Here is a 27,365-nt window from a genome sequence, read left to right on the forward strand (position 1 = left end):
CTCCCTGTACCCCATAATACACAGCCCTGTACTGTACCCCCACATCACCCCCGACCTGATACTGACCCCTCCCTGTACCCCATAATACACAGCCCTGTACTGTACCCCCACATCACCCCCGACCTGATACTGACCCCTCCCTGTACCCCATAATACACAGCCCTGTACTGTACCCCCACATCACCCCCGACCTGATACTGACCCCTCCCTGTACCCCATAATACACTGCCCTGTACTGTACCCCCACATCACCCCCGACCTGATACTGACCCCTCCCTGTACCCCATAATACACAGCCCTGTACTGTACCCCACATCACCCCCGACCTGATACTGACCCCTCCCTGTACCCCATAATACACAGCCCTGTACTGTACCCCCACATCACCCCCGACCTGATACTGACCCCTCCCTGTACCCCATAATACACAGCCCTGTACTGTACCCCCACATCACCCCCGACCTGATACTGACCCCTCCCTGTACCCCATAATACACAGCCCTGTACTGTACCCCCACATCACCCCCGACCTGATACTGACCCCTCCCTGTACCCCATAATACACAGCCCTGTACTGTACCCCCACATCACCCCCGACCTGATACTGACCCCTCCCTGTACCCCATAATACACAGCCCTGTACTGTACCCCCACATCACCCCCGACCTGATACTGACCCCTCCCTGTACCCCATAATACACAGCCCTGTACTGTACCCCCACATCACCCCCGACCTGATACTGACCCCTCCCTGTACCCCATAATACACAGCCCTGTACTGTACCCCCACATCACCCCCGACCTGATACTGACCCCTCCCTGTACCCCATAATACACAGCCCTGTACTGTACCCCCACATCACCCCCGACCTGATACTGACCCCTCCCTGTACCCCATAATACACAGCCCTGTACTGTACCCCCACATCACCCCCGACCTGATACTGACCCCTCCCTGTACCCCATAATACACAGCCCTGTACTGTACCCCCACATCACCCCCGACCTGATACTGACCCCTCCCTGTACCCCATAATACACAGCCCTGTACTGTACCCCCACATCACCCCCGACCTGATACTGACCCCTCCCTGTACCCCATAATACACAGCCCTGTACTGTACCCCCACATCACCCCCGACCTGATACTGACCCCTCCCTGTACCCCATAATACACAGCCCTGTACTGTACCCCCACATCACCCCCGACCTGATACTGACCCCTCCCTGTACCCCATAATACACAGCCCTGTACTGTACCCCCACATCACCCCCGACCTGATACTGACCCCTCCCTGTACCCCATAATACACAGCCCTGTACTGTACCCCCACATCACCCCCGACCTGATACTGACCCCTCCCTGTACCCCATAATACACAGCCCTGTACTGTACCCCCACATCACCCCCGACCTGATACTGACCCCTCCCTGTACCCCATAATACACAGCCCTGTACTGTACCCCCACATCACCCCCGACCTGATACTGACCCCTCCCTGTACCCCATAATACACAGCCCTGTACTGTACCCCCACATCACCCCCGACCTGATACTGACCCCTCCCTGTACCCCATAATACACAGCCCTGTACTGTACCCCCACATCACCCCCGACCTGATACTGACCCCTCCCTGTACCCCATAATACACAGCCCTGTACTGTACCCCCACATCACCCCCGACCTGATACTGACCCCTCCCTGTACCCCATAATACACAGCCCTGTACTGTACCCCCACATCACCCCCGACCTGATACTGACCCCTCCCTGTACCCCATAATACACAGCCCTGTACTGTACCCCCACATCACCCCCGACCTGATACTGACCCCTCCCTGTACCCCATAATACACAGCCCTGTACTGTACCCCCACATCACCCCCGACCTGATACTGACCCCTCCCTGTACCCCATAATACACAGCCCTGTACTGTACCCCCACATCACCCCCGACCTGATACTGACCCCTCCCTGTACCCCATAATACACAGCCCTGTACTGTACCCCCACATCACCCCCGACCTGATACTGACCCCTCCCTGTACCCCATAATACACAGCCCTGTACTGTACCCCCACATCACCCCCGACCTGATACTGACCCCTCCCTGTACCCCATAATACACAGCCCTGTACTGTACCCCCACATCACCCCCGACCTGATACTGACCCCTCCCTGTACCCCATAATACGCAGCCCTGTACTGTACCCCCACATCACCCCCGACCTGATACTGACCCCTCCCTGTACCCCATAATACGCAGCCCTGTACTGTACCCCCACATCACCCCCGACCTGATACTGACCCCTCCCTGTACCCCATAATACGCAGCCCTGTACTGTACCCCCACATCACCCCCGACCTGATACTGACCCCTCCCTGTACCCCATAATACGCAGCCCTGTACTGTACCCCCACATCACCCCCGACCTGATACTGACCCCTCCCTGTACCCCATAATACGCAGCCCTGTACTGTACCCCCACATCACCCCCGACCTGATACTGACCCCTCCCTGTACCCCATAATACGCAGCCCTGTACTGTACCCCCACATCACCCCCGACCTGATACTGACCCCTCCCTGTACCCCATAATACGCAGCCCTGTACTGTACCCCCACATCACCCCCGACCTGATACTGACCCCTCCCTGTACCCCATAATACGCAGCCCTGTACTGTACCCCCACATCACCCCCGACCTGATACTGACCCCTCCCTGTACCCCATAATACGCAGCCCTGTACTGTACCCCCACATCACCCCCGACCTGATACTGACCCCTCCCTGTACCCCATAATACGCAGCCCTGTACTGTACCCCCACATCACCCCCGACCTGATACTGACCCCTCCCTGTACCCCATAATACGCAGCCCTGTACTGTACCCCCACATCACCCCCGACCTGATACTGACCCCTCCCTGTACCCCATAATACGCAGCCCTGTACTGTACCCCCACATCACCCCCGACCTGATACTGACCCCTCCCTGTACCCCCATAATACGCAGCCCTGTACTGTACCCCCACATCACCCCCGACCTGATACTGACCCCTCCCTGTACCCCCATAATACGCAGCCCTGTACTGTACCCCCACATCACCCCCGACCTGATACTGACCCCTCCCTGTACCCCCATAATACGCAGCCCTGTACTGTACCCCCACATCACCCCCGACCTGATACTGACCCCTCCCTGTACCCCCATAATACGCAGCCCTGTACTGTACCCCCACATCACCCCCGACCTGATACTGACCCCTCCCTGTACCCCCATAATACGCAGCCCTGTACTGTACCCCCACATCACCCCCGACCTGATACTGACCCCTCCCTGTACCCCCATAATACGCAGCCCTGTACTGTACCCCCACATCACCCCCGACCTGATACTGACCCCTCCCTGTACCCCCATAATACGCAGCCCTGTACTGTACCCCCACATCACCCCCGACCTGATACTGACCCCTCCCTGTACCCCCATAATACGCAGCCCTGTACTGTACCCCCACATCACCCCCGACCTGATACTGACCCCTCCCTGTACCCCCATAATACGCAGCCCTGTACTGTACCCCCACATCACCCCCGACCTGATACTGACCCCTCCCTGTACCCCCATAATACGCAGCCCTGTACTGTACCCCCACATCACCCCCGACCTGATACTGACCCCTCCCTGTACCCCCATAATACGCAGCCCTGTACTGTACCCCCACATCACCCCCGACCTGATACTGACCCCTCCCTGTACCCCATAATACGCAGCCCTGTACTGTACCCCACATCACCCCCGACCTGATACTGACCCCTCCCTGTACCCCATAATACGCAGCCCTGTACTGTACCCCCACATCACCCCCGACCTGATACTGACCCCTCCCTGTACCCCCATAATACGCAGCCCTGTACTGTACCCCCACATCACCCCCGACCTGATACTGACCCCTCCCTGTACCCCATAATACGCAGCCCTGTACTGTACCCCACATCACCCCCGACCTGATACTGACCCCTCCCTGTACCCCATAATACGCAGCCCTGTACTGTACCCCCACATCACCCCCGACCTGATACTGACCCCTCCCTGTACCCCATAATACGCAGCCCTGTACTGTACCCCCACATCACCCCCGACCTGATACTGACCCCTCCCTGTACATGGTCCTGGACTCCTCAGGGGCTCCGGATGATGAGAGTAATAGTCTTATGTGTTTAGTTCCAGAACTGCCCAGAGCCGGACCTGGAGATTGTTCTGTGTTCTGGATTTGGGAAGAACGGGGCGCTGTCCGTCCTGCAGGTGAGCGCCGCGCCGTTTTGATATTGGATTTTTTTGGACAATAATGAAATAAAACTTTGCTCTTTATTGACCAGTACATGGGGGGGGGGGGGGGGGGCTATTATGTGCTGTACATGGGGGGGGGGGCTATTATGTGCTGTACATGGGGGGGGGGCTATTATGTGCTGTACATGGGGGGGGGGGGCTATTATGTGCTGTACATGGGGGGGGGGGGGGCTATTATGTGCTGTACATGGGGGGGGGGCTATTATGTGCTGTACATGGGGGGGGGGCTATTATGTGCTGTACATGGGGGGGGGGGGGGCTATTATGTGCTGTACATGGGGGGGGGGGCTATTATGTGCTGTACGGTACATGGGGGGGGGCTATTATGTGCTGTACGGTACATGGGGGGGGGGGCTATTATGTGCTGTACATGGGGGGGGGGGGCTATTATGTGCTGTACATGGGGGGGGGGGCTATTATGTGCTGTACATGGGGGGGGGGGCTATTATGTGCTGTACATGGGGGGGGGGGGCTATTATGTGCTGTACATGGGGGGGGGGGCTATTATGTGCTGTACATGGGGGGGGGGCTATTATGTGCTGTACATGGGGGGGGGGGGCTATTATGTGCTGTACATGGGGGGGGGGCTATTATGTGCTGTACATGGGGGGGGGGGGCTATTATGTGCTGTACATGGGGGGGGGGCTATTATGTGCTGTACGGTACATGGGGGGGGGGCTATTATGTGCTGTACGGTACATGGGGGGGGGGGGGCTATTATGTGCTGTACATGGGGGGGGGGGGGCTATTATGTGCTGTACAGTACATGGGGGAGGGGCTATTATGTGCTGTACATGGGGGGGGGGCTATTATGTGCTGTACATGGGGGGGGGGCTATTATGTGCTGTACATGGGGGGGGGGCTATTATGTGCTGTACGGTACATGGGGGGGGGGGGCTATTATGTGCTGTACGGTACATGGGGGGGGGGCTATTATGTGCTGTACGGTACATGGGGGGGGGGCTATTATGTGCTGTACATGGGGGAGGGGCTATTATGTGCTGTACATGGGGGGGGGGGGCTATTATGTGCTGTACATGGGGGGGGGGGCTATTATGTGCTGTACGGTACATGGGGGGGGGGGGCTATTATGTGCTGTACGGTACATGGGGGGGGGGCTATTATGTGCTGTACGGTACATGGGGGGGGGGCTATTATGTGCTGTACGGTACATGGGGGGGGGGGCTATTATGTGCTGTACGGTACATGGGGGGGGGGGCTATTATGTGCTGTACGGTACATGGGGGGGGGGCTATTATGTGCTGTACGGTACATGGGGGGGGGGGCTATTATGTGCTGTACGGTACATGGGGGGGGGGGCTATTATGTGCTGTACGGTACATGGGGGGGGGGCTATTATGTGCTGTACGGTACATGGGGGAGGGGCTATTATGTGCTGTACGGTACATGGGGGAGGGGCTATTATGTGCTGTACGGTACATGGGGGAGGGGCTATTATGTGCTGTACGGTACATGGGGGAGGGGCTATTATGTGCTGTACGGTACATGGGGGAGGGGCTATTATGTGCTGTACGGTACATGGGGGAGGGGCTATTATGTGCTGTACGGTACATGGGGGAGGGGCTATTATGTGCTGTACGGTACATGGGGGAGGGGCTATTATGTGCTGTACGGTACATGGGGGGGAGGGGCTATTATGTGCTGTACGGTACATGGGGGGGAGGGGCTATTATGTGCTGTACGGTACATGGGGGGGGGGGGCTATTATGTGCTGTACGGTACATGGGGGGGGGGGCTATTATGTGCTGTACCTAGTGCATATTATGTGGGACTTTATGTGGTGTGGCGGGGGCGGGCAATATACTATGGGGGGCACTGGCTGCCTTTGTCCTGGGGGGGGCAGCTATATACTGGGCGGCAGGGGGCTAGCTGTATACTGGGGGGCAGGGGCTGCAGGCTATATACTGGGTGGGGGCAAGGGCTGCAGGCTATATACTGGGTGGGGGCAAGGGCTGCAGGCTATATACTGGGTGGGGGCAGGGGCTGCAGGCTATATACTGAGGGCAGGGGCTGCAGGCTATATACTGGGGGGGAAGGGGCTGCAGGCTATATACTGGGTGGGGGCAAGGGCTGCAGGCTATATACTGGGTGGGGGCAGGGGCTGCAGGCTATATACTGGGTGGGGGCAGGGGGCTAGCTGTATACTGGGGGGCAGGGGCTGCAGGCTATATACTGGGTGGGGGCAAGGGCTGCAGGCTATATACTGGGTGGGGGCAGGGGCTGCAGGCTATATACTGGGTGGGGGAAGGGGGCTGCAGGCTATATACTGGGGGGCAGGGGCTGCAGGCTGTATACTGGGGTGCAGGGGCTGCAGGCTGTATACTGGGGGGCAGGGGGCTGCAGGCTGTATACTGGGGGGCAGGGGGCTGCAGGCTGTATACTGGGGGGCAGGGGGCTGCAGGCTATATACTGGGGGGCAGGGGCTGCAGGCTATATACTGGGGGGCAGGGGCTGCAGGCTGTATACTGGGGGGCAGGGGGCTGCAGGCTATATACTGGGGGGCAGGGGCTGCAGGCTATATACTGGGGGGCAGGGGCTGCAGGCTATATACTGGGGGGCAGGGGCTGCAGGCTATATACTGGGGGGCAGGGGCTGCAGGCTGTATACTGGGGTGCAGGGGCTGCAGGCTGTATACTGGGGGGCAGGGGGCTGCAGGCTGTATACTGGGGGGCAGGGGGCTGCAGGCTGTATACTGGGGGGCAGGGGGCTGCAGGCTGTATACTGGGGGGCAGGGGCTGCAGGCTATATACTGGGGGGCAGGGGCTGCAGGCTATATACTGGGGGGCAGGGGCTGCAGGCTATATACTGGGGGGCAGGGGCTGCAGGCTATATACTGGGGGGCAGGGGCTGCAGGCTATATACTGGGGGGCAGGGGCTGCAGGCTGTATACTGGGGGGCAGGGGCTGCAGGCTGTATACTGGGGGGCAGGGGCTGCAGGCTGTATACTGGGGGGCAGGGGCTGCAGGCTGTATACTGGGGGGCAGGGGCTGCAGGCTGTATACTGGGGGGCAGGGGCTGCAGGCTGTATACTGGGGGGCAGGGGCTGCAGGCTGTATACTGGGGGGCAGGGGCTGCAGGCTGTATACTGGGGGGCAGGGGCTGCAGGCTGTATACTGGGGGGCAGGGGCTGCAGGCTGTATACTGGGGGGCAGGGGCTGCAGGCTGTATACTGGGGGGCAGGGGCTGCAGGCTGTATACTGGGGGGCAGGGGCTGCAGGCTGTATACTGGGGGGCAGGGGCTGCAGGCTGTATACTGGGGGGCAGGGGCTGCAGGCTGTATACTGGGGGGCAGGGGCTGCAGGCTGTATACTGGGGGGCAGGGGCTGCAGGCTGTATACTGGGGGGCAGGGGCTGCAGGCTGTATACTGGGGGGCAGGGGCTGCAGGCTGTATACTGGGGGGCAGGGGCTGCAGGCTGTATACTGGGGGGCAGGGGCTGCAGGCTGTATACTGGGGGGCAGGGGCTGCAGGCTGTATACTGGGGGGCAGGGGCTGCAGGCTGTATACTGGGGGGCAGGGGCTGCAGGCTGTATACTGGGGGGCAGGGGCTGCAGGCTGTATACTGGGGGGCAGGGGCTGCAGGCTGTATACTGGGGGGCAGGGGCTGCAGGCTGTATACTGGGGGGCAGGGGCTGCAGGCTGTATACTGGGGGGCAGGGGCTGCAGGCTGTATACTGGGGGGCAGGGGCTGCAGGCTGTATACTGGGGGGCAGGGGCTGCAGGCTGTATACTGGGGGGCAGGGGCTGCAGGCTGTATACTGGGGGGCAGGGGCTGCAGGCTGTATACTGGGGGGCAGGGGCTGCAGGCTGTATACTGGGGGGCAGGGGGCTGCAGGCTGTATACTGGGTGGCAGGGGGCTGCAGGCTGTCTGGTATAGGTGGTCTGTGTTGGGATTGGGGGCTGGAGATCTGTCTGGTATAGGTGGTCTGTGTTGGGATTGGGGGCTGGAGATCTGTGTCTGGTATAGATGGTCGGTGTTGGGATTGGGGGCTGGAGATCTGTGTCTGGTATAGATGGTCGGTGTTGGGATTGGGGGCTGGAGATCTGTGTCTGGTATAGATGGTCGGTGTTGGGATTGGGGGCTGGAGATCTGTGTCTGGTATAGATGGTCGGTGTTGGGATTGGGGGCTGGAGATCTCTGTCTGGTATAGGTGGTCGGTGTTGGGATTGGGGGCTGGAGATCTGTGTCTGGTATAGATGGTCGGTGTTGGGATTGGGGGCTGGAGATCTGTCTGGTATAGGTGGTCGGTGTTGGGATTGGGGGCTGGAGATCTCTGTCTGGTATAGGTGGTCGGTGTTGGGATTGGGGGCTGGAGATCTGTGTCTGGTATAGATGGTCGGTGTTGGGATTGGGGGCTGGAGATCTGTGTCTGGTATAGATGGTCGGTGTTGGGATTGGGGGCTGGAGATCTGTGTCTGGTATAGATGGTCGGTGTTGGGATTGGGGGCTGGAGATCTGTGTCTGGTATAGATGGTCGGTGTTGGGATTGGGGGCTGGAGATCTGTGTCTGGTATAGATGGTCGGTGTTGGGATTGGGGGCTGGAGATCTGTGTCTGGTATAGATGGTCGGTGTTGGGATTGGGGGCTGGAGATCTGTCTGGTATAGATGGTTGGGATTGGGGGCTGGAGATCTGTGTCTGGTATAGATGGTTGGGATTGGGGGCTGGAGATCTGTGTCGGGATTGGGGGCTGGAGATCTGTGTCTGGTATAGATGGTCTGTGTTGGGATTGGGGGCTGGAGATCTGTGTCTGGTATAGATGGTCTGTGTTGGGATTGGGGGCTGGAGATCTGTGTCTGGTATAGATGGTTGGGATTGGGGGCTGGAGATCTGTGTCTGGTATAGATGGTTGGGATTGGGGGCTGGAGATCTGTGTTGGGATTGGGGGCTGGAGATCTGTGTCTGGTATAGATGGTCTGTGTTGGGATTGGGGGCTGGAGATCTGTGTCTGGTATAGATGGTTGGTGTTGGGATTGGGGGCTGGAGATCTGTCTGGTATAGGTGGTCTGTGTTGGGATTGGGGGCTGGAGATCTGTGTCTGGTATAGATGGTCGGTGTTGGGATTGGGGGCTGGAGATCTGTCTGGTATAGATGGTTGGGATTGGGGGCTGGAGATCTGTGTCTGGTATAGATGGTTGGGATTGGGGGCTGGAGATCTGTGTTGGGATTGGGGGCTGGAGATCTGTGTCTGGTATAGATGGTCTGTGTTGGGATTGGGGGCTGGAGATCTGTCTGGTATAGGTGGTCGGTGTTAGGATTGGGGGCTTGAGATCTGTCTGGTATAGATGGTCGGTGTTGGGATTGGGGGCTGGAGATCTGTCTGGTACAGGTGGTCTGTGTTGGGATTGGGGGCTGGAGATCTGTGTCTGGTATAGATGGTCGGTGTTGGGATTGGGGGCTGGAGATCTGTGTCTGGTATAGATGGTTGGTGTTGGGATTGGGGGCTGGAGATCTGTGTCTGGTATAGGTGGTCTGTGTTGGGATTGGGGGCTGGAGATCTGTCTGGTATAGATGGTCTGTGTTGGGATTGGGGGCTGGAGATCTGTGTCTGGTATAGATGGTTGGTGTTGGGATTGGGGGCTGGAGATCTGTCTGGTATAGATGGTCTGTGTTAGGATTGGGGGCTGGAGATCTGTCTGGTATAGGTGGTCTGTGTTGGGATTGGGGGCTGGAGATCTGTGTCTGGTATAGATGGTCGGTGTTGGGATTGGGGGCTGGAGATCTGTCTGGTATAGATGGTTGGGATTGGGGGCTGGAGATCTGTGTCTGGTATAGATGGTTGGGATTGGGGGCTGGAGATCTGTGTCTGGTATAGATGGTCTGTGTTGGGATTGGGGGCTGGAGATCTGTGTCTGGTATAGATGGTCTGTGTTGGGATTGGGGGCTGGAGATCTGTGTCTGGTATAGATGGTCGGTGTTGGGATTGGGGGCTGGAGATCTGTCTGGTATAGGTGGTCGGTGTTAGGATTGGGGGCTTGAGATCTGTCTGGTATAGATGGTCGGTGTTGGGATTGGGGGCTGGAGATCTGTCTGGTACAGGTGGTCTGTGTTGGGATTGGGGGCTGGAGATCTGTGTCTGGTATAGATGGTCGGTGTTGGGATTGGGGGCTGGAGATCTGTGTCTGGTATAGATGGTCGGTGTTGGGATTGGGGGCTGGAGATCTGTGTCTGGTATAGATGGTCTGTGTTAGGATTGGGGGCTGGAGATCTGTGTCTGGTATAGATGGTCGGTGTTGGGATTGGGGGCTGGAGATCTGTGTCTGGTATAGATGGTCGGTGTTGGGATTGGGGGCTGGAGATCTGTGTCTGGTATAGGTGGTTTGTGTTGGGATTGGGGGCTGGAGATCTGTCTGGTATAGATGGTCGGTGTTGGGATTGGGGGCTGGAGATCTGTGTCTGGTATAGATGGTTGGTGTTGGCATTGGGGGCTGGAGATCTGTCTGGTATAGGTGGTTTGTGTTGGGATTGGGGGCTGGAGATCTGTCTGGTATAGATGGTTGGTGTTGGCATTGGGGGCTGGAGATCTGTCTGGTATAGGTGGTTTGTGTTGGGATTGGGGGCTGGAGATCTGTGTCTGGTATAGGTGGTTGGGATTGGGGGCTGGAGATCTGTGTCTGGTATAGGTGGTTGGGATTGGGGGCTGGAGATCTGTGTCTGGTATAGATGGTTGGGATTGGGGGCTGGAGATCTGTGTTGGGATTGGGGGCTGGAGATCTGTGTCTGGTATAGATGGTCTGTGTTGGGATTGGGGGCTGGAGATCTGTGTCTGGTATAGATGGTCTGTGTTGGGATTGGGGGCTGGAGATCTGTGTCTGGTATAGATGGTCTGTGTTAGGATTGGGGGCTGGAGATCTGTCTGGTATAGATGGTCGGTGTTGGGATTGGGGGCTGGAGATCTGTCTGGTATAGGTGGTCTGTGTTAGGATTGGGGGCTGGAGATCTGTCTGGTATAGATGGTCGGTGTTAGGATTGGGGGCTGGAGATCTGTGTCTGGTATAGATGGTCTGTGTTGGGATTGGGGGCTGGAGATCTGTGTCTGGTATAGGTGGTCTGTGTTGGGATTGGGGGCTGGGTATCTGTCTGGTATAGGTGGTCTGTGTTGGGATTGGGGGCTGGAGATCTGTGTCTGGTATAGGTGGTTGGTGTTAGGATTGGGGGCTGGAGATCTGTGTCTGGTATAGATGGTCGGTGTTAGGATTGGGGGCTGGAGATCTGTCTGGTATAGATGGTCGGTGTTGGGATTGGGGGCTGGAGATCTGTGTCTGGTATAGATGGTTGGGATTGGGGGCTGGAGATCTGTGTTGGGATTGGGGGCTGGAGATCTGTGTCTGGTATAGATGGTCGGTGTTGGGATTGGGGGCGGGAGATCTGTCTGGTATAGGTGGTCTGTGTTGGGATTGGGGGCTGGAGATCTGTGTCTGGTATAGGTGGTCTGTGTTGGGATTGGGGGCTGGAGATCTGTGTTGGGATTGGGGGCTGGAGATCTGTGTCTGGTATAGATGGTCGGTGTTGGGATTGGGGGCGGGAGATCTGTGTCTGGTATAGGTGGTCGGTGTTGGGATTGGGGGCTGGAGATCTGTGTCTGGTATAGATGGTCGGTGTTGGGATTGGGGGCTGGAGATCTGTGTCTGGTATAGATGGTCGGTGTTGGGATTGGGGGCTGGAGATCTGTGTCTGGTATAGATGGTCGGTGTTGGGATTGGGGGCTGGAGATCTGTCTGGTATAGATGGTCGGTGTTGGGATTGGGGGCTGGAGATCTGTGTCTGGTATAGATGGTCGGTGTTGGGATTGGGGGCTGGAGATCTGTCTGGTATAGGTGGTCGGTGTTGGGATTGGGGGCTGGAGATCTGTGTCTGGTATAGGTGGTCTGTGTTGGGATTGGGGGCTGGAGATCTGTCTGGTATAGGTGGTCGGTGTTGGGATTGGGGGCTGGAGATCTGTGTCTGGTATAGATGGTCGGTGTTGGGATTGGGGGCTGGAGATCTGTGTCTGGTATAGGTGGTCTGTGTTGGGATTGGGGGCTGGAGATCTGTGTCTGGTATAGATGGTCGGTGTTGGGATTGGGGGCTGGAGATCTGTGTCTGGTATAGATGGTCGGTGTTGGGATTGGGGGCTGGAGATCTGTCTGGTATAGGTGGTCGGTGTTGGGATTGGGGGCTGGAGATCTCTGTCTGGTATAGATGGTTGGTGTTAGGATTGGGGGCTGGAGATCTGTCTGGTATAGATGGTCGGTGTTGGGATTGGGGGCTGGAGATCTGTCTGGTATAGATGGTCGGTGTTGGGATTGGGGGCTGGAGATCTGTGTCTGGTATAGATGGTTGGTGTTGGCATTGGGGGCTGGAGATCTGTCTGGTATAGATGGTCGGTGTTGGCATTGGGGGCTGGAGATCTGTCTGGTATAGATGGTCGGTGTTGGGATTGGGGGCTGGAGATCTGTCTGGTATAGATGGTCGGTGTTGGGATTGGGGGCTGGAGATCTGTCTGGTATAGATGGTCTGTGTTAGGATTGGGGGCTGGAGATCTGTGTCTGGTATAGATGGTCTGTGTTGGGATTGGGGGCTGGAGATCTGTGTCTGGTATAGATGGTTGGGATTGGGGGCTGGAGATCTGTGTCTGGTATAGATGGTTGGGATTGGGGGCTGGAGATCTGTGTTGGGATTGGGGGCTGGAGATCTGTGTCTGGTATAGATGGTCTGTGTTGGGATTGGGGGCTGGAGATCTGTGTCTGGTATAGATGGTTGGTGTTGGGATTGGGGGCTGGAGATCTGTCTGGTATAGATGGTCTGTGTTAGGATTGGGGGCTGGAGATCTGTCTGGTATAGATGGTCGGTGTTGGGATTAGGGGCTGGAGATCTGTCTGGTATAGATGGTCTGTGTTGGGATTGGGGGCTGGAGATCTGTGTCTGGTATAGATGGTCGGTGTTGGGATTGGGGGCTGGAGATCTGTGTCTGGTATAGATGGTTGGTGTTGGGATTGGGGGCTGGAGATCTGTGTCTGGTATAGATGGTTGGTGTTGGGATTGGGGGCTGGAGATCTGTGTCTGGTATAGGTGGTCTGTGTTGGGATTGGGGGCTGGAGATCTGTCTGGTATAGATGGTCGGTGTTGGGATTGGGGGCTGGAGATCTGTGTCTGGTATAGATGGTCTGTGTTAGGATTGGGGGCTGGAGATCTTTGTCTGGTATAGATGGTCGGTGTTGGGATTGGGGGCTGGAGATCTCTGTCTGGTATAGATGGTCGGTGTTGGGATTGGGGGCTGGAGATCTCTGTCTGGTATAGATGGTTGGTGTTGGGATTGGGGGCTGGAGATCTGTGTCTGGTATAGATGGTCGGTGTTGGGATTGGGGGCTGGAGATCTGTGTCTGGTATAGATGGTCGGTGTTGGGATTGGGGGCTGGAGATCTCTGTCTGGTATAGATGGTCGGTGTTGGGATTGGGGGCTGGAGATCTGTGTCTGGTATAGATGGTCTGTGTTGGCATTGGGGGCTGGAGATCTGTGTCTGGTATAGATGGTTGGTGTTAGGATTGGGGGCTGGAGATCTGTCTGGTATAGATGGTCTGTGTTGGGATTGGGGGCTGGAGCTCCGTGTTGGGATTGGGGGCTGGAGCTCCGTGTTGGGATTGGGGGCTGGAGATCTGTGTCTGGTATAGATGGTCGGTGTTGGGATTGGGGGCTGGAGATCTGTGTCTGGTATAGATGGTCGGTGTTGGGATTGGGGGCTGGAGATCTGTGTCTGGTATAGGTGGTCTGTGTTGGGATTGGGGGCTGGAGCTCCGTGTTTGGATTGGGGGCTGGAGCTCCGTGTTTGGATTGGGGGCTGGAGCTCCGTGTTGGGATTGGGGGCTGGGGCTCCGTGTTGGGATTGGGGGCTGGGGCTCCGTGTTGGGATTGGGGGCTGGAGCTCCGTGTTGGGATTGGGGGCTGGGGCTCTGTGTTGGGATTGGGGGCTGGAGCTCCGTGTTGGGATTGGGGGCTGGAGCTCCGTGTTGGGATTGGGGGCTGGAGCTCCGTGTTGGGATTGGGGGCTGGAGCTCCGTGTTGGGATTGGGGGCTGGAGCTCCTGTTGGGGGTAAGATGGCGGCAGGAGGAGAGCGCTAGAGGATGTGGATGTGACGGCTTCTTCACCTTTTATGTCTCTTCCACAGAAAAGTATTCGGCCGCAGGTGGTGACGACATTTGAGCTTCCGGGTTGTCACGACATGTGGACAGTGATTTCCCATAACAAGAAGGATGAGGTGGGATGTCTACTTGCCGCGCCCCTCCCTCTGCCCCGCCCCTCCCTCTGCCCCGCCCCTCCCTCTGCCCCGCCCCCCTGCTCTAAGTCTTGCCCTCTCTTCTAGGCTGTGGACACAGAGGGAGTGACCAGCTCTGTGGAGCCGGAGGATGAAGATGAAAAGAACCGGCATGGATTCCTAATCCTGAGTAGGGAAGACTCCACTATGGTGAGATGTTACGTGTCCTGATTGGCTGTGGTGTGTGCAGGTCCTGTCCTCCACCACCTGGGGGAGCCATGCCGCTCACTGCCCCTCGGCCTCCAGCTGCATTGTCTTTCCCCAACACGTTCCCCTCCTCTCAAGCTGTGTAGTCGTAGTCGGCCCCTCACCCTCTTCCTTACAGATTCTGCAGACAGGACAAGAGATCATGGAGCTGGACACCAGCGGATTCGCCACTCAGGGCCCCACCGTGTACGCCGGAAATATCGGAGACAACAAGTACATTGTACAGGTGTCACCCCAGGGGATCCGCCTGCTGGAGGGAGGTGAGAGGAGGGGCTTATTATAGCTTCTGATAGACTGTCAGCTCTTGTGACCAGGACCGGCTCCTCTTATGCTGGGCTGATGTCAGGTCCTCTGTGTTCTCTGTGTGTCACCCTCCCCCCATAGATTGTCAGCTCTTGTGACCAGGACCGGCTCCTCTTATGCTGGGCTGATGTCAGGTCCTCTGTGTTCTCTGTGTGTCACCCTCCCCCCATAGATTGTCAGCTCTTGTGGTCAGGACCGGCTCCTCTTATGCTGGGCTGATGTCAGGTCCTCTGTGTTCTCTGTGTGTCACCCTCCCCATAGATTGTCAGCTCTTGTGGTCAGGACCGGCTCCTCTTATGCTGGGCTGATGTCAGGTCCTCTGTGTTCTCTGTGTGTCGCCCTTCCCCCATAGATTGTCAGCTCTTGTGGTCAGGACCGGCTCCTCTTATGCTGGGCTGATGTCAGGTCCTCTGTGTTCTCTGTGTGTCGCCCTTCCCCCATCTTCTGATAGATTGTCAGCTCTTGTGACCAGGACCGGCTCCTCTTGTGCTGGGCTGATGTCAGGTCCTCTGTGTTCTCTGTGTGTCGCCCTCCCCCCATAGATTGTCAGCTCTTGTGACCAGGACCGGCTCCTCTTATGCTGGGCTGATGTCAGGTCCTCTGTGTTCTCTGTGTGTCGCCCTTCCCCCATAGATTGTCAGCTCTTGTGGTCAGGACCGGCTCCTCTTATGCTGGGCTGATGTCAGGTCCTCTGTGTTCTCTGTGTGTCACCCTCCCCCCATAGATTGTCAGCTCTTGTGACCAGGACCGGCTCCTCTTATGCTGGGCTGATGTCAGGTCCTCTGTGTTCTCTGTGTGTCACCCTCCCCATAGATTGTCAGCTCTTGTGGTCAGGACCGGCTCCTCTTATGCTGGGCTGATGTCAGGTCCTGTGTGTTCTCTGTGTGTCGCCCTTCCCCCATAGATTGTCAGCTCTTGTGACCAGGACCGGCTCCTCTTATGCTGGGCTGATGTCAGGTCCTGTGTGTTCTCTGTGTGTCGCCCTTCCCCCATAGATTGTCAGCTCTTGTGGTCAGGACCGGCTCCTCTTATGCTGGGCTGATGTCAGGTCCTCTGTGTTCTCTGTGTGTCACCCTCCCCATAGATTGTCAGCTCTTGTGGTCAGGACCGGCTCCTCTTATGCTGGGCTGATGTCAGGTCCTCTGTGTTCTCTGTGTGTCACCCTCCCCCCATAGATTGTCAGCTCTTGTGACCAGGACCGGCTCCTCTTATGCTGGGCTGATGTCAGGTCCTCTGTGTTCTCTGTGTGTCACCCTCCCCCCATAGATTGTCAGCTCTTGTGGTCAGGACCGGCTCCTCTTATGCTGGGCTGATGTCAGGTCCTCTGTGTTCTCTGTGTGTCGCCCTCCCCCCATAGATTGTCAGCTCTTGTGACCAGGACCGGCTCCTCTTGTGCTGGGCTGATGTCAGGTCCTCTGTGTTCTCTGTGTGTCGCCCTTCCCCCATAGATTGTCAGCTCTTGTGACCAGGACCGGCTCCTCTTGTGCTGGGCTGATGTCAGGTCCTCTGTGTTCTCTGTGTGTCACCCTCCCCATAGATTGTCAGCTCTTGTGGTCAGGACCGGCTCCTCTTATGCTGGGCTGATGTCAGGTCCTCTGTGTTCTCTGTGTGTCGCCCTTCCCCCATAGATTGTCAGCTCTTGTGGTCAGGACCGGCTCCTCTTATGCTGGGCTGATGTCAGGTCCTCTGTGTTCTCTGTGTGTCGCCCTCCCCCCATAGATTGTCAGCTCTTGTGACCAGGACCGGCTCCTCTTATGCTGGGCTGATGTCAGGTCCTCTGTGTTCTCTGTGTGTCGCCCTTCCCCCATAGATTGTCAGCTCTTGTGGTCAGGACCGGCTCCTCTTATGCTGGGCTGATGTCAGGTCCTCTGTGTTCTCTGTGTGTCACCCTCCCCCCATAGATTGTCAGCTCTTGTGACCAGGACCGGCTCCTCTTATGCTGGGCTGATGTCAGGTCCTCTGTGTTCTCTGTGTGTCACCCTCCCCATAGATTGTCAGCTCTTGTGGTCAGGACCGGCTCCTCTTATGCTGGGCTGATGTCAGGTCCTGTGTGTTCTCTGTGTGTCGCCCTTCCCCCATAGATTGTCAGCTCTTGTGACCAGGACCGGCTCCTCTTATGCTGGGCTGATGTCAGGTCCTGTGTGTTCTCTGTGTGTCGCCCTTCCCCCATAGATTGTCAGCTCTTGTGGTCAGGACCGGCTCCTCTTATGCTGGGCTGATGTCAGGTCCTCTGTGTTCTCTGTGTGTCACCCTCCCCATAGATTGTCAGCTCTTGTGGTCAGGACCGGCTCCTCTTATGCTGGGCTGATGTCAGGTCCTCTGTGTTCTCTGTGTGTCACCCTCCCCCCATAGATTGTCAGCTCTTGTGACCAGGACCGGCTCCTCTTATGCTGGGCTGATGTCAGGTCCTGTGTGTTCTCTGTGTGTTGCCCATCTGTCTGCTCACAGCGCGCGCGCACACACACACACACACACACAACACAGCGCGCGCACACACACACACACACAACACAGCGGCACAGGGCCGGCTCTAGGTTTGAGTAGGCCCCTGGGCAACAGAACCTCAGTGGGCCCCTTTGCTATAGCTCCCAAATTTTGTGGCAGATAACGTGTCCTATGGCCCCACTTTTGCCCCCTCTCCTAACCCCACTATGTGTTTTACATGTTATCATGTGTTTGGCTGCTTTGAAAGCCTTTTTATTCATTGCTGGACACGTAAACAGCTGTGTTAACACTTTCACATTTGCATACATTTCTAACAATGAAAGAATACGATTTGAAAGCATCCAAACGCATGGTAACATTAGAAACGCATGGTAACATTAGAAACGCACGGTAACATTAGAGACGCACGGTAACATTAGAAACGCACGGTAACATTAGAAACGCGCGGTAACATTAGAAACGCACGGTAACATTAGAGACGCACGGTAACATTAGAGACGCGTGGTAACATTAGAAACGCGTGGTAACATTAGAAACACATGGTAACATTAGAAACGCACGGTAACATTAGAGACGCACGGTAACATTAGAAACGCACGGTAACATTAGAAACGCACGGTAACATTAGAGACGCATGGTAACATTAGAGACGCACGGTAACATTAGAAACGCACGGTAACATTAGAGACGCGTGGTAACATTAGAAACGCGTGGTAACATTAGAAACGCGCGGTAACATTAGAAACGCGCGGTAACATTAGAAACGCGCGGTAACATTAGAAACGCGCGGTAACATTAGAAACGCGCGGTAACATTAGAGATGCACGGTAACATTAGAAACGCACGGTAACATTAGAAACGCACGGTAACATTAGAGACGCACGGTAACATTAGAAACGCACGGTAACATTAGAGACGCGCGGTAACATTAGAGACGCGCGGTAACATTAGAGACGCGCGGTAACATTAGAAACGCACGGTAACATTAGAGACGCACGGTAACATTAGAAACGCATGGTAACATTAGAGACGCGTGGTAACATTAGAAACGCGCGGTAACATTAGAGACGCACGGTAACATTAGAAACGCATGGTAACATTAGAGACGCGTGGTAACATTAGAAACGCATGCGTTCTTACCCATACGTCCAAACACTGTGGGCCACATTTATCAAAAGTAGTGCAGCCTGTACTATGTGCAGATTCATCAAAACTGGGGCGCGTTCTTCATGAATCTGACGCCCCCTGCACTGCTCCGGAAGTGTCAACAACTTTTTTTATGCACCTTTGACATAATTCAGTCAAGACGCAGTAAAAAATATGGAGCACGGTCCGACTCTGCACCAGAACACCCTGTTTTGTGCAGGATTTTGCGGTACAGCGGACTGTCGCAGACACTTCATAAATGTGCCTTGTGTGAATGCACCGTCAGGGTTAATGTGAGAAGCATTGATAGGATGGCAGCAGGCGAGGTGACCTGGCAAATCTAGTGAGGTGGTTGTACATGGGAAAGAGATAGGAGGTCAAGAGGAAGGGAGTGGTGGAACAGGCGGCACCCAGGTAACATTGCAGGGGGCAGAAAGTGGGCATAAAAAAAACACAACCCACTCTGTCAGAGTCCAGACTGAAAGGGTTAATTGCACACACAGGGCTGTCCTCCTCAGCGAGGTCACAGGGTCACCATACATCAAACAGGAGTGGGTTTCTGTCTGATAATGCTGAGGCCGATCGGAGCAGCGCTGGTGGCTGGAGGCACTGAGTGCTCGCAGTGGGAGGCCCGGCCATGGCCCGTACGGGAGTGCAGTGCACGGCTGTAACACAGATACTGAGGATGCAGAGAGTCACCGCTCTGAGTGCTCACAGTGGGAGGCTCGGCCATGGCCCGTACGGGAGTGCAGTGCACGGCTGTAACACAGACACTGAGGATGCAGAGAGTCACCGCTCTCTGTATCATTATTATATCCCTGTCACACACCTCCCGCGCCTTAAGTGGGCCCTGCACACACAGAGCGCACACACAGAGCGCACACACAGAGCGCACACACAGAGCGCACACACAGAGCGCACACACAGAGCGCACACACAGAGCGCACACACAGAGCGCACACACAGAGCGCACACACAGAGCGCACACACAGAGCGCACACACAGAGCGCACACACAGAGCGCACACACAGAGCGCACACACAGAGCGCACACACAGAGCGCACACACAGAGCGCACTCTGTGTGGTCAGGACCGGCTCCTCTTATGCTGGGCTGATGTCAGGTCCTCTGTGTTCTGTGTGTCACCCTCCCCCCATAGATTGTCAGCTCTTGTGGTCAGGACCGGCTCCTCTTATGCTGGGCTGATGTCAGGTCCTGTGTGTTCTCTGTGTGTCACCCTCCCCCCATAGATTGTCAGCTCTTGTGACCAGGACCGGCTCCTCTTATGCTGGGCTGATGTCAGGTCCTCTGTGTTCTCTGTGTTTCACCCTCCCCATAGATTGTCAGCTCTTGTGACCAGGACCGGCTCCTCTTATGCTGGGCTGATGTCAGGTCCTCTGTGTTCTCTGTGTGTCGCCCTCCCCATAGATTGTCAGCTCTTGTGACCAGGACCGGCTCCTCTTATGCTGGGCTGATGTCAGGTCCTCTGTGTTCTCTGTGTGTCGCCCTCCCCATAGATTGTCAGCTCTTGTGACCAGGACCGGCTCCTCTTATGCTGGGCTGATGTCAGGTCCTCTGTGTTCTCTGTGTGTCGCCCTTCCCCCATAGATTGTCAGCTCTTGTGGTCAGGACCGGCTCCTCTTATGCTGGGCTGATGTCAGGTCCTTTGTGTTCTCTGTGTGTCGCCCTCCCCATAGATTGTCAGCTCTTGTGACCAGGACCGGCTCCTCTTATGCTGGGCTGATGTCAGGTCCTCTGTGTTCTCTGTGTGTCGCCCTCCCCCCATAGATTGTCAGCTCTTGTGGTCAGGACCGGCTCCTCTTATGCTGGGCTGATGTCAGGTCCTCTGTGTTCTCTGTGTGTCGCCCTCCCCCCATAGATTGTCAGCTCTTGGAGAGCTCCTGTGTGAGCTTTGTTTGGGGTCACTGTGTGTTGATTATAAAGGGTAACACTATTTTACTTTGCAGTGAATCAGGTGCACTTCATCCCTGTGGACCTGGGCTCTCCCATAGTGCACTGCGCCGTGGCTGATCCCTACGTGGTCATACTCAGTGCAGAGGGTCAGGTATCCATGTTCCAGCTGAAGAGCGACACGTATGGAGGCCGCACTCATAGACTGGCCCCACAAAAGCCCAACCTGCATTATGTAAGTGCCCCCTCTGTCCTGCCTGACGCTTGGCATGGGCTCACCTATGGGGCCCCCTGTATGGGTGTCACTGAGGGCTTCCCCAATAGTTGTGTATTGTGTCATTCCTGCAGCAATCTAAGGTCCTCACCCTTTGTGTCTATCGTGATGTGAGCGGCATGTTCACCACCGAGACCCGGTCATCCCAGGCCAGAGAGGAGAGCAGCGGCCTGAGCGTATCCGAGCCCGAGAGTGTGATACCGGAGATGAGGTGAGTGTCTGCAGGGCTCCTCACCAGACACGTCCATGACTGATGTGTAATGATGAGAGGAGCCATGGGAAGGCATGACACCAGCTGGAATCATCAGTAATGAGAAGGCACAAGGGTTACACCCAGGACGTTCACTGTCGTCCTAATGGTTAGAGAAGTGCTCACTGCATGACCAGGGCCCCCGAGAGGTCCAAGAGGACCATGTGAGGAAGCTACAACATGCCACGTCCTGATCGCTGCTCTGCTGGAACGTCCCAAACCTTCCGGCTGTGGAGAATGGACCAGAATCTGCTGGGTCCCTCATACAGGAGGCGTCTGGTACAGTCAGAGCTGTCTCATTATTACTCGTCAGTCATGGACGTCTTTCCCGACCTCTGGGATCTTACTCTCCCATTCCTGACCCGGGATCTGCTCCGCAGTCACTCCGTGGATGATGAGGACGAGCTGCTCTATGGCGACTCTGGATTTCTATCGAGCCCCAGTAAGGACGAGACGCGGAGGAGTAACACGACTTCTGCCGAGAAAGAATCCATGCAAAACAAGATCGACCCGACCCACTGGTGCGTCCTGGTGAGAGACAACGGCATCATGGAGGTAAGAGAAGACACGGGATCCACTGATCCCCAGAGATCTGCCCAGAGAGGATCCTGTACACATCATACAGAGAAGGGTCCATAGTCGTGTCCACATCACACAGAGGAGGGTCGTGTCCACATCACACAGAGGAGGGTCGTGTCCACATCACACAGAGGAGGGTCGTGTCCACATCACACAGAGGAGGGTCGTGTCCACATCACACAGAGGAGGGTCGTGTCCACATCACACAGAGGAGGGTCGTGTCCACATCACACAGAGGAGGGTCGTGTCCACGTCACACAGAGGAGGGTCGTGTCCACGTCACACAGAGGAGGGTCGTGTCCACGTCACACAGAGGAGGGTCGTGTCCACGTCACACAGAGGAGGGTCACACAGAGGAGGGTCGTGTCCACGTCACACAGAGGAGGGTCGTGTCCACGTCACACAGAGGAGGGTCGTGTCCACGTCACACAGAGGAGGGTCGTGTCCACGTCACACAGAGGAGGGTCGTGTCCACGTCACACAGAGGAGGGTCGTGTCCACGTCACACAGAGGAGGGTCGTGTCCACGTCACACAGAGGAGGGTCGTGTCCACGTCACACAGAGGAGGGTCGTGTCCACGTCACACAGAGGAGGGTCGTGTCCACGTCACACAGAGGAGGGTCGTGTCCACGTCACACAGAGGAGGGTCGTGTCCACGTCACACAGAGGAGGGTCGTGTCCACGTCACACAGAGGAGGGTCGTGTCCACGTCACACAGAGGAGGGTCGTGTCCACGTCACACAGAGGAGGGTCGTGTCCACGTCACACAGAGGAGGGTCGTGTCCACGTCACACAGAGGAGGGTCGTGTCCACGTCACACAGAGGAGGGTCGTGTCCACGTCACACAGAGGAGGGTCGTGTCCACGTCACACAGAGGAGGGTCGTGTCCACGTCACACAGAGGAGGGTCGTGGGTCGTGTCCACGTCACACAGAGGAGGGTCGTGTCCACGTCACACAGAGGAGGGTCGTGTCCACGTCACACAGAGGAGGGTCGTGGGTCGTGTCCACGTCACACAGAGGAGGGTCGTGGGTCGTGTCCACGTCACACAGAGGAGGGTCGTGGGTCGTGTCCACGTCACACAGAGGAGGGTCGTGGGTCGTGTCCACGTCACACAGAGGAGGGTCGTGGGTCGTGTCCACGTCACACAGAGGAGGGTCGTGGGTCGTGTCCACGTCACACAGAGGAGGGTCGTGGGTCGTGTCCACGTCACACAGAGGAGGGTCGTGGGTCGTGTCCACGTCACACAGAGGAGGGTCGTGGGTCGTGTCCACGTCACACAGAGGAGGGTCGTGGGTCGTGTCCACGTCACACAGAGGAGGGTCGTGGGTCGTGTCCACGTCACACAGAGGAGGGTCGTGGGTCGTGTCCACGTCACACAGAGGAGGGTCGTGGGTCGTGTCCACGTCACACAGAGGAGGGTCGTGGGTCGTGTCCACGTCACACAGAGGAGGGTCGTGGGTCGTGTCCACGTCACACAGAGGAGGGTCGTGGGTCGTGTCCACGTCACACAGAGGAGGGTCGTGGGTCGTGTCCACGTCACACAGAGGAGGGTCGTGGGTCGTGTCCACGTCACACAGAGGAGGGTCGTGGGTCGTGTCCACGTCACACAGAGGAGGGTCGTGGGTCGTGTCCACGTCACACAGAGGAGGGTCGTGGGTCGTGTCCACGTCACACAGAGGAGGGTCGTGGGTCGTGTCCACGTCACACAGAGGAGGGTCGTGGGTCGTGTCCACGTCACACAGAGGAGGGTCGTGGGTCGTGTCCACGTCACACAGAGGAGGGTCGTGGGTCGTGTCCACGTCACACAGAGGAGGGTCGTGGGTCGTGTCCACGTCACACAGAGGAGGGTCGTGGGTCGTGTCCACGTCACACAGAGGAGGGTCGTGGGTCGTGTCCACGTCACACAGAGGAGGGTCGTGGGTCGTGTCCACGTCACACAGAGGAGGGTCGTGGGTCGTGTCCACGTCACACAGAGGAGGGTCGTGGGTCGTGTCCACGTCACACAGAGGAGGGTCGTGGGTCGTGTCCACGTCACACAGAGGAGGGTCGTGGGTCGTGTCCACGTCACACAGAGGAGGGTCGTGGGTCGTGTCCACGTCACACAGAGGAGGGTCGTGGGTCGTGTCCACGTCACACAGAGGAGGGTCGTGGGTCGTGTCCACGTCACACAGAGGAGGGTCGTGGGTCGTGTCCACGTCACACAGAGGAGGGTCGTGGGTCGTGTCCACGTCACACAGAGGAGGGTCGTGGGTCGTGTCCACGTCACACAGAGGAGGGTCGTGGGTCGTGTCCACGTCACACAGAGGAGGGTCGTGGGTCGTGTCCACGTCACACAGAGGAGGGTCGTGGGTCGTGTCCACGTCACACAGAGGAGGGTCGTGGGTCGTGTCCACGTCACACAGAGGAGGGTCGTGGGTCGTGTCCACGTCACACAGAGGAGGGTCGTGGGTCGTGTCCACGTCACACAGAGGAGGGTCGTGGGTCGTGTCCACGTCACACAGAGGAGGGTCGTGGGTCGTGTCCACGTCACACAGAGGAGGGTCGTGGGTCGTGTCCACGTCACACAGAGGAGGGTCGTGGGTCGTGTCCACGTCACACAGAGGAGGGTCGTGGGTCGTGTCCACGTCACACAGAGGAGGGTCGTGGGTCGTGTCCACGTCACACAGAGGAGGGTCGTGGGTCGTGTCCACGTCACACAGAGGAGGGTCGTGGGTCGTGTCCACGTCACACAGAGGAGGGTCGTGGGTCGTGTCCACGTCACACAGAGGAGGGTCGTGGGTCGTGTCCACGTCACACAGAGGAGGGTCGTGGGTCGTGTCCACGTCACACAGAGGAGGGTCGTGGGTCGTGTCCACGTCACACAGAGGAGGGTCGTGGGTCGTGTCCACGTCACACAGAGGAGGGTCGTGGGTCGTGTCCACGTCACACAGAGGAGGGTCGTGGGTCGTGTCCACGTCACACAGAGGAGGGTCGTGGGTCGTGTCCACGTCACACAGAGGAGGGTCGTGGGTCGTGTCCACGTCACACAGAGGAGGGTCGTGGGTCGTGTCCACGTCACACAGAGGAGGGTCGTGGGTCGTGTCCACGTCACACAGAGGAGGGTCGTGGGTCGTGTCCACGTCACACAGAGGAGGGTCGTGGGTCGTGTCCACGTCACACAGAGGAGGGTCGTGGGTCGTGTCCACGTCACACAGAGGAGGGTCGTGGGTCGTGTCCACGTCACACAGAGGAGGGTCGTGGGTCGTGTCCACGTCACACAGAGGAGGGTCGTGGGTCGTGTCCACGTCACACAGAGGAGGGTCGTGGGTCGTGTCCACGTCACACAGAGGAGGGTCGTGGGTCGTGTCCACGTCACACAGAGGAGGGTCGTGGGTCGTGTCCACGTCACACAGAGGAGGGTCGTGGGTCGTGTCCACGTCACACAGAGGAGGGTCGTGGGTCGTGTCCACGTCACACAGAGGAGGGTCGTGGGTCGTGTCCACGTCACACAGAGGAGGGTCCAGGGTCGTGTCCACGTCACACAGAGGAGGGTCGTGGGTCGTGTCCACGTCACACAGAGGAGGGTCCAGGGTCGTGTCCACGTCACACAGAGGAGGGTCCAGGGTCGTGTCCACGTCACACAGAGGAGGGTCCAGGGTCGTGTCCACGTCACACAGAGGAGGGTCCAGGGTCGTGTCCACGTCACACAGAGGAGGGTCCAGGGTCGTGTCCACGTCACACAGAGGAGGGTCCAGGGTCGTGTCCACGTCACACAGAGGAGGGTCCAGGGTCGTGTCCACGTCACACAGAGGAGGGTCCAGGGTCGTGTCCACGTCACACAGAGGAGGGTCCAGGGTCGTGTCCACGTCACACAGAGGAGGGTCCAGGGTCGTGTCCACAGTCTGTATACAGCTGTCTCTTCGCAGATTTATCAGCTTCCTGATTGGCGTTTGGTGTTTTTGGTGAAGAACTTTCCTATGGGGCAGCGCGTCCTCGTGGACAGTTCATTCGGCCAAACCTGCGCCCAAGGCGAGAGCCGGAAGGAGGAGGCGCGGCAGGACGAGATGCCCCTGGTGAAGGAGGTCCTGCTGGTGGGGCTCGGAAACCGCCAAAGCCGACCGTACCTAGTGGTGAGCAGCGAATGACCCCCACAATGTATATACCGGCTGTCCCCCCGCCTCCCTGTGTATGCCCCCCCCCCGCCTCCCTGTGTATGCCCCCCCCCCCCCGCCTCCCTGTGTATGCCCCCCGCCTCCCTGTGTATGCCCCCCGCCTCCCTGTGTATGCCCCCCGCCTCCCTGTGTATGCCCCCCCGCCTCCCTGTGTATGCCCCCCCGCCTCCCTGTGTATGCCGGCTGTCCCCCCCGCCTCCCTGTGTATGCCGGCTGTCCCCCCCGCCTCCCTGTGTATGCCGGCTGTCCCCCCCGCCTCCCTGTGTATGCCCCCCGCCTCCCTGTGTATGCCCCCCGCCTCCCTGTGTATGCCCCCCCGCCTCCCTGTGTATGCCGGCTGTCCCCCCCGCCTCCCTGTGTATGCCGGCTGTCCCCCCCGCCTCCCTGTGTATGCCCCCCCGCCTCCCTGTGTATGCCCCCCCGCCTCCCTGTGTATGCCGGCTGTCCCCCCCGCCTCCCTGTGTATGCCGGCTGTCCCCCCCGCCTCCCTGTGTATGCCCCCCCGCCTCCCTGTGTATGCCCCCCCGCCTCCCTGTGTATGCCGGCTGTCCCCCCCGCCTCCCTGTGTATGCCGGCTGTCCCCCCCGCCTCCCTGTGTATGCCCCCCGCCTCCCTGTGTATGCCCCCCGCCTCCCTGTGTATGCCGCTGTGTCCCCCCGCCTCCCTGTGTATGCCGGCTGTCCCCCCCACCTCCCTGTGTATGCCGTTCCCCCGCCTCCCTGTGTATGCCGTCCCCCCCGCCTCCCTGTGTATGCCGTCCCCCCCGCCTCCCTGTGTATGCCGGCTGTCCCCCCCCGCCTCCCTGTGTATACCCTGGCACCCTGTGTTGCCCCCCCGCCTCCCTGTGTATGCCGGCTGTCCCCCCGCCTCCCTGTGTATGCCGGCTGTCCCCCCCGCCTCCCTGTGTATGCCCCCCCCCCCCCCGCCTCCCTGTGTATGCCGGCTGTCCCCCCGCCTCCCTGTGTATGCCGGCTGTCCCCCCGCCTCCCTGTGTATGCCGGCTGTCCCCCCGCCTCCCTGTGTATGCCCCCCCCCCCCGCCTCCCTGTGTATGCCGGCTGTCCCCCCGCCTCCCTGTGTATGCCGGCTGTCCCCCCGCCTCCCTGTGTATGCCGGCTGTCCCCCCGCCTCCCTGTGTATGCCGGCTGTCCCCCCCGCCTCCCTGTGTATGCCGGCTGTCCCCCCCGCCTCCCTGTGTATGCCGTCCCCCCCGCCTCCCTGTGTATGCCCCCCCCGCCTCCCTGTGTATGCCCCCTCCCCCCCCGCCTCCCTGTGTATGCCCCCCCGCCTCCCTGTGTATGCCCCCTCCCCCCCCGCCTCCCTGTGTATGCCGTCCCCCCCGCCTCCCTGTGTATGCCCCCCCGCCTCCCTGTGTATGCCGTCCCCCCCGCCTCCCTGTGTATGCCGGCTGTCCCCCCCCGCCTCCCTGTGTAT

At 58.2% G+C, this 27,365-nt stretch overlaps 1 protein-coding gene across 1 annotated transcript in view; it reads left to right on the plus strand.

Moving 5' to 3' along the window:
- The window catches only part of CPSF1 (cleavage and polyadenylation specific factor 1), a 48,620-nt gene extending 22,715 nt beyond the window's left edge, over positions 1-25,905 (plus strand). Inside the window, 8 exon segments of the mRNA XM_072132082.1 lie at positions 4,226-4,306; positions 14,519-14,608; positions 14,714-14,815; positions 14,991-15,132; positions 20,733-20,911; positions 21,025-21,161; positions 21,581-21,755; positions 25,687-25,905. Of these exon segments, the coding sequence (XP_071988183.1) occupies positions 4,226-4,306; positions 14,519-14,608; positions 14,714-14,815; positions 14,991-15,132; positions 20,733-20,911; positions 21,025-21,161; positions 21,581-21,755; positions 25,687-25,905 (1,125 nt within the window).
- Positions 25,906-27,365: the final 1,460 nt, after the last annotated feature.

The sequence above is a fragment of the Engystomops pustulosus genome, unplaced genomic scaffold (genome assembly GCF_040894005.1).
Source record: "Engystomops pustulosus unplaced genomic scaffold, aEngPut4.maternal MAT_SCAFFOLD_219, whole genome shotgun sequence".
NCBI classification, from domain to species: Eukaryota; Metazoa; Chordata; class Amphibia; order Anura; family Leptodactylidae; genus Engystomops; species Engystomops pustulosus.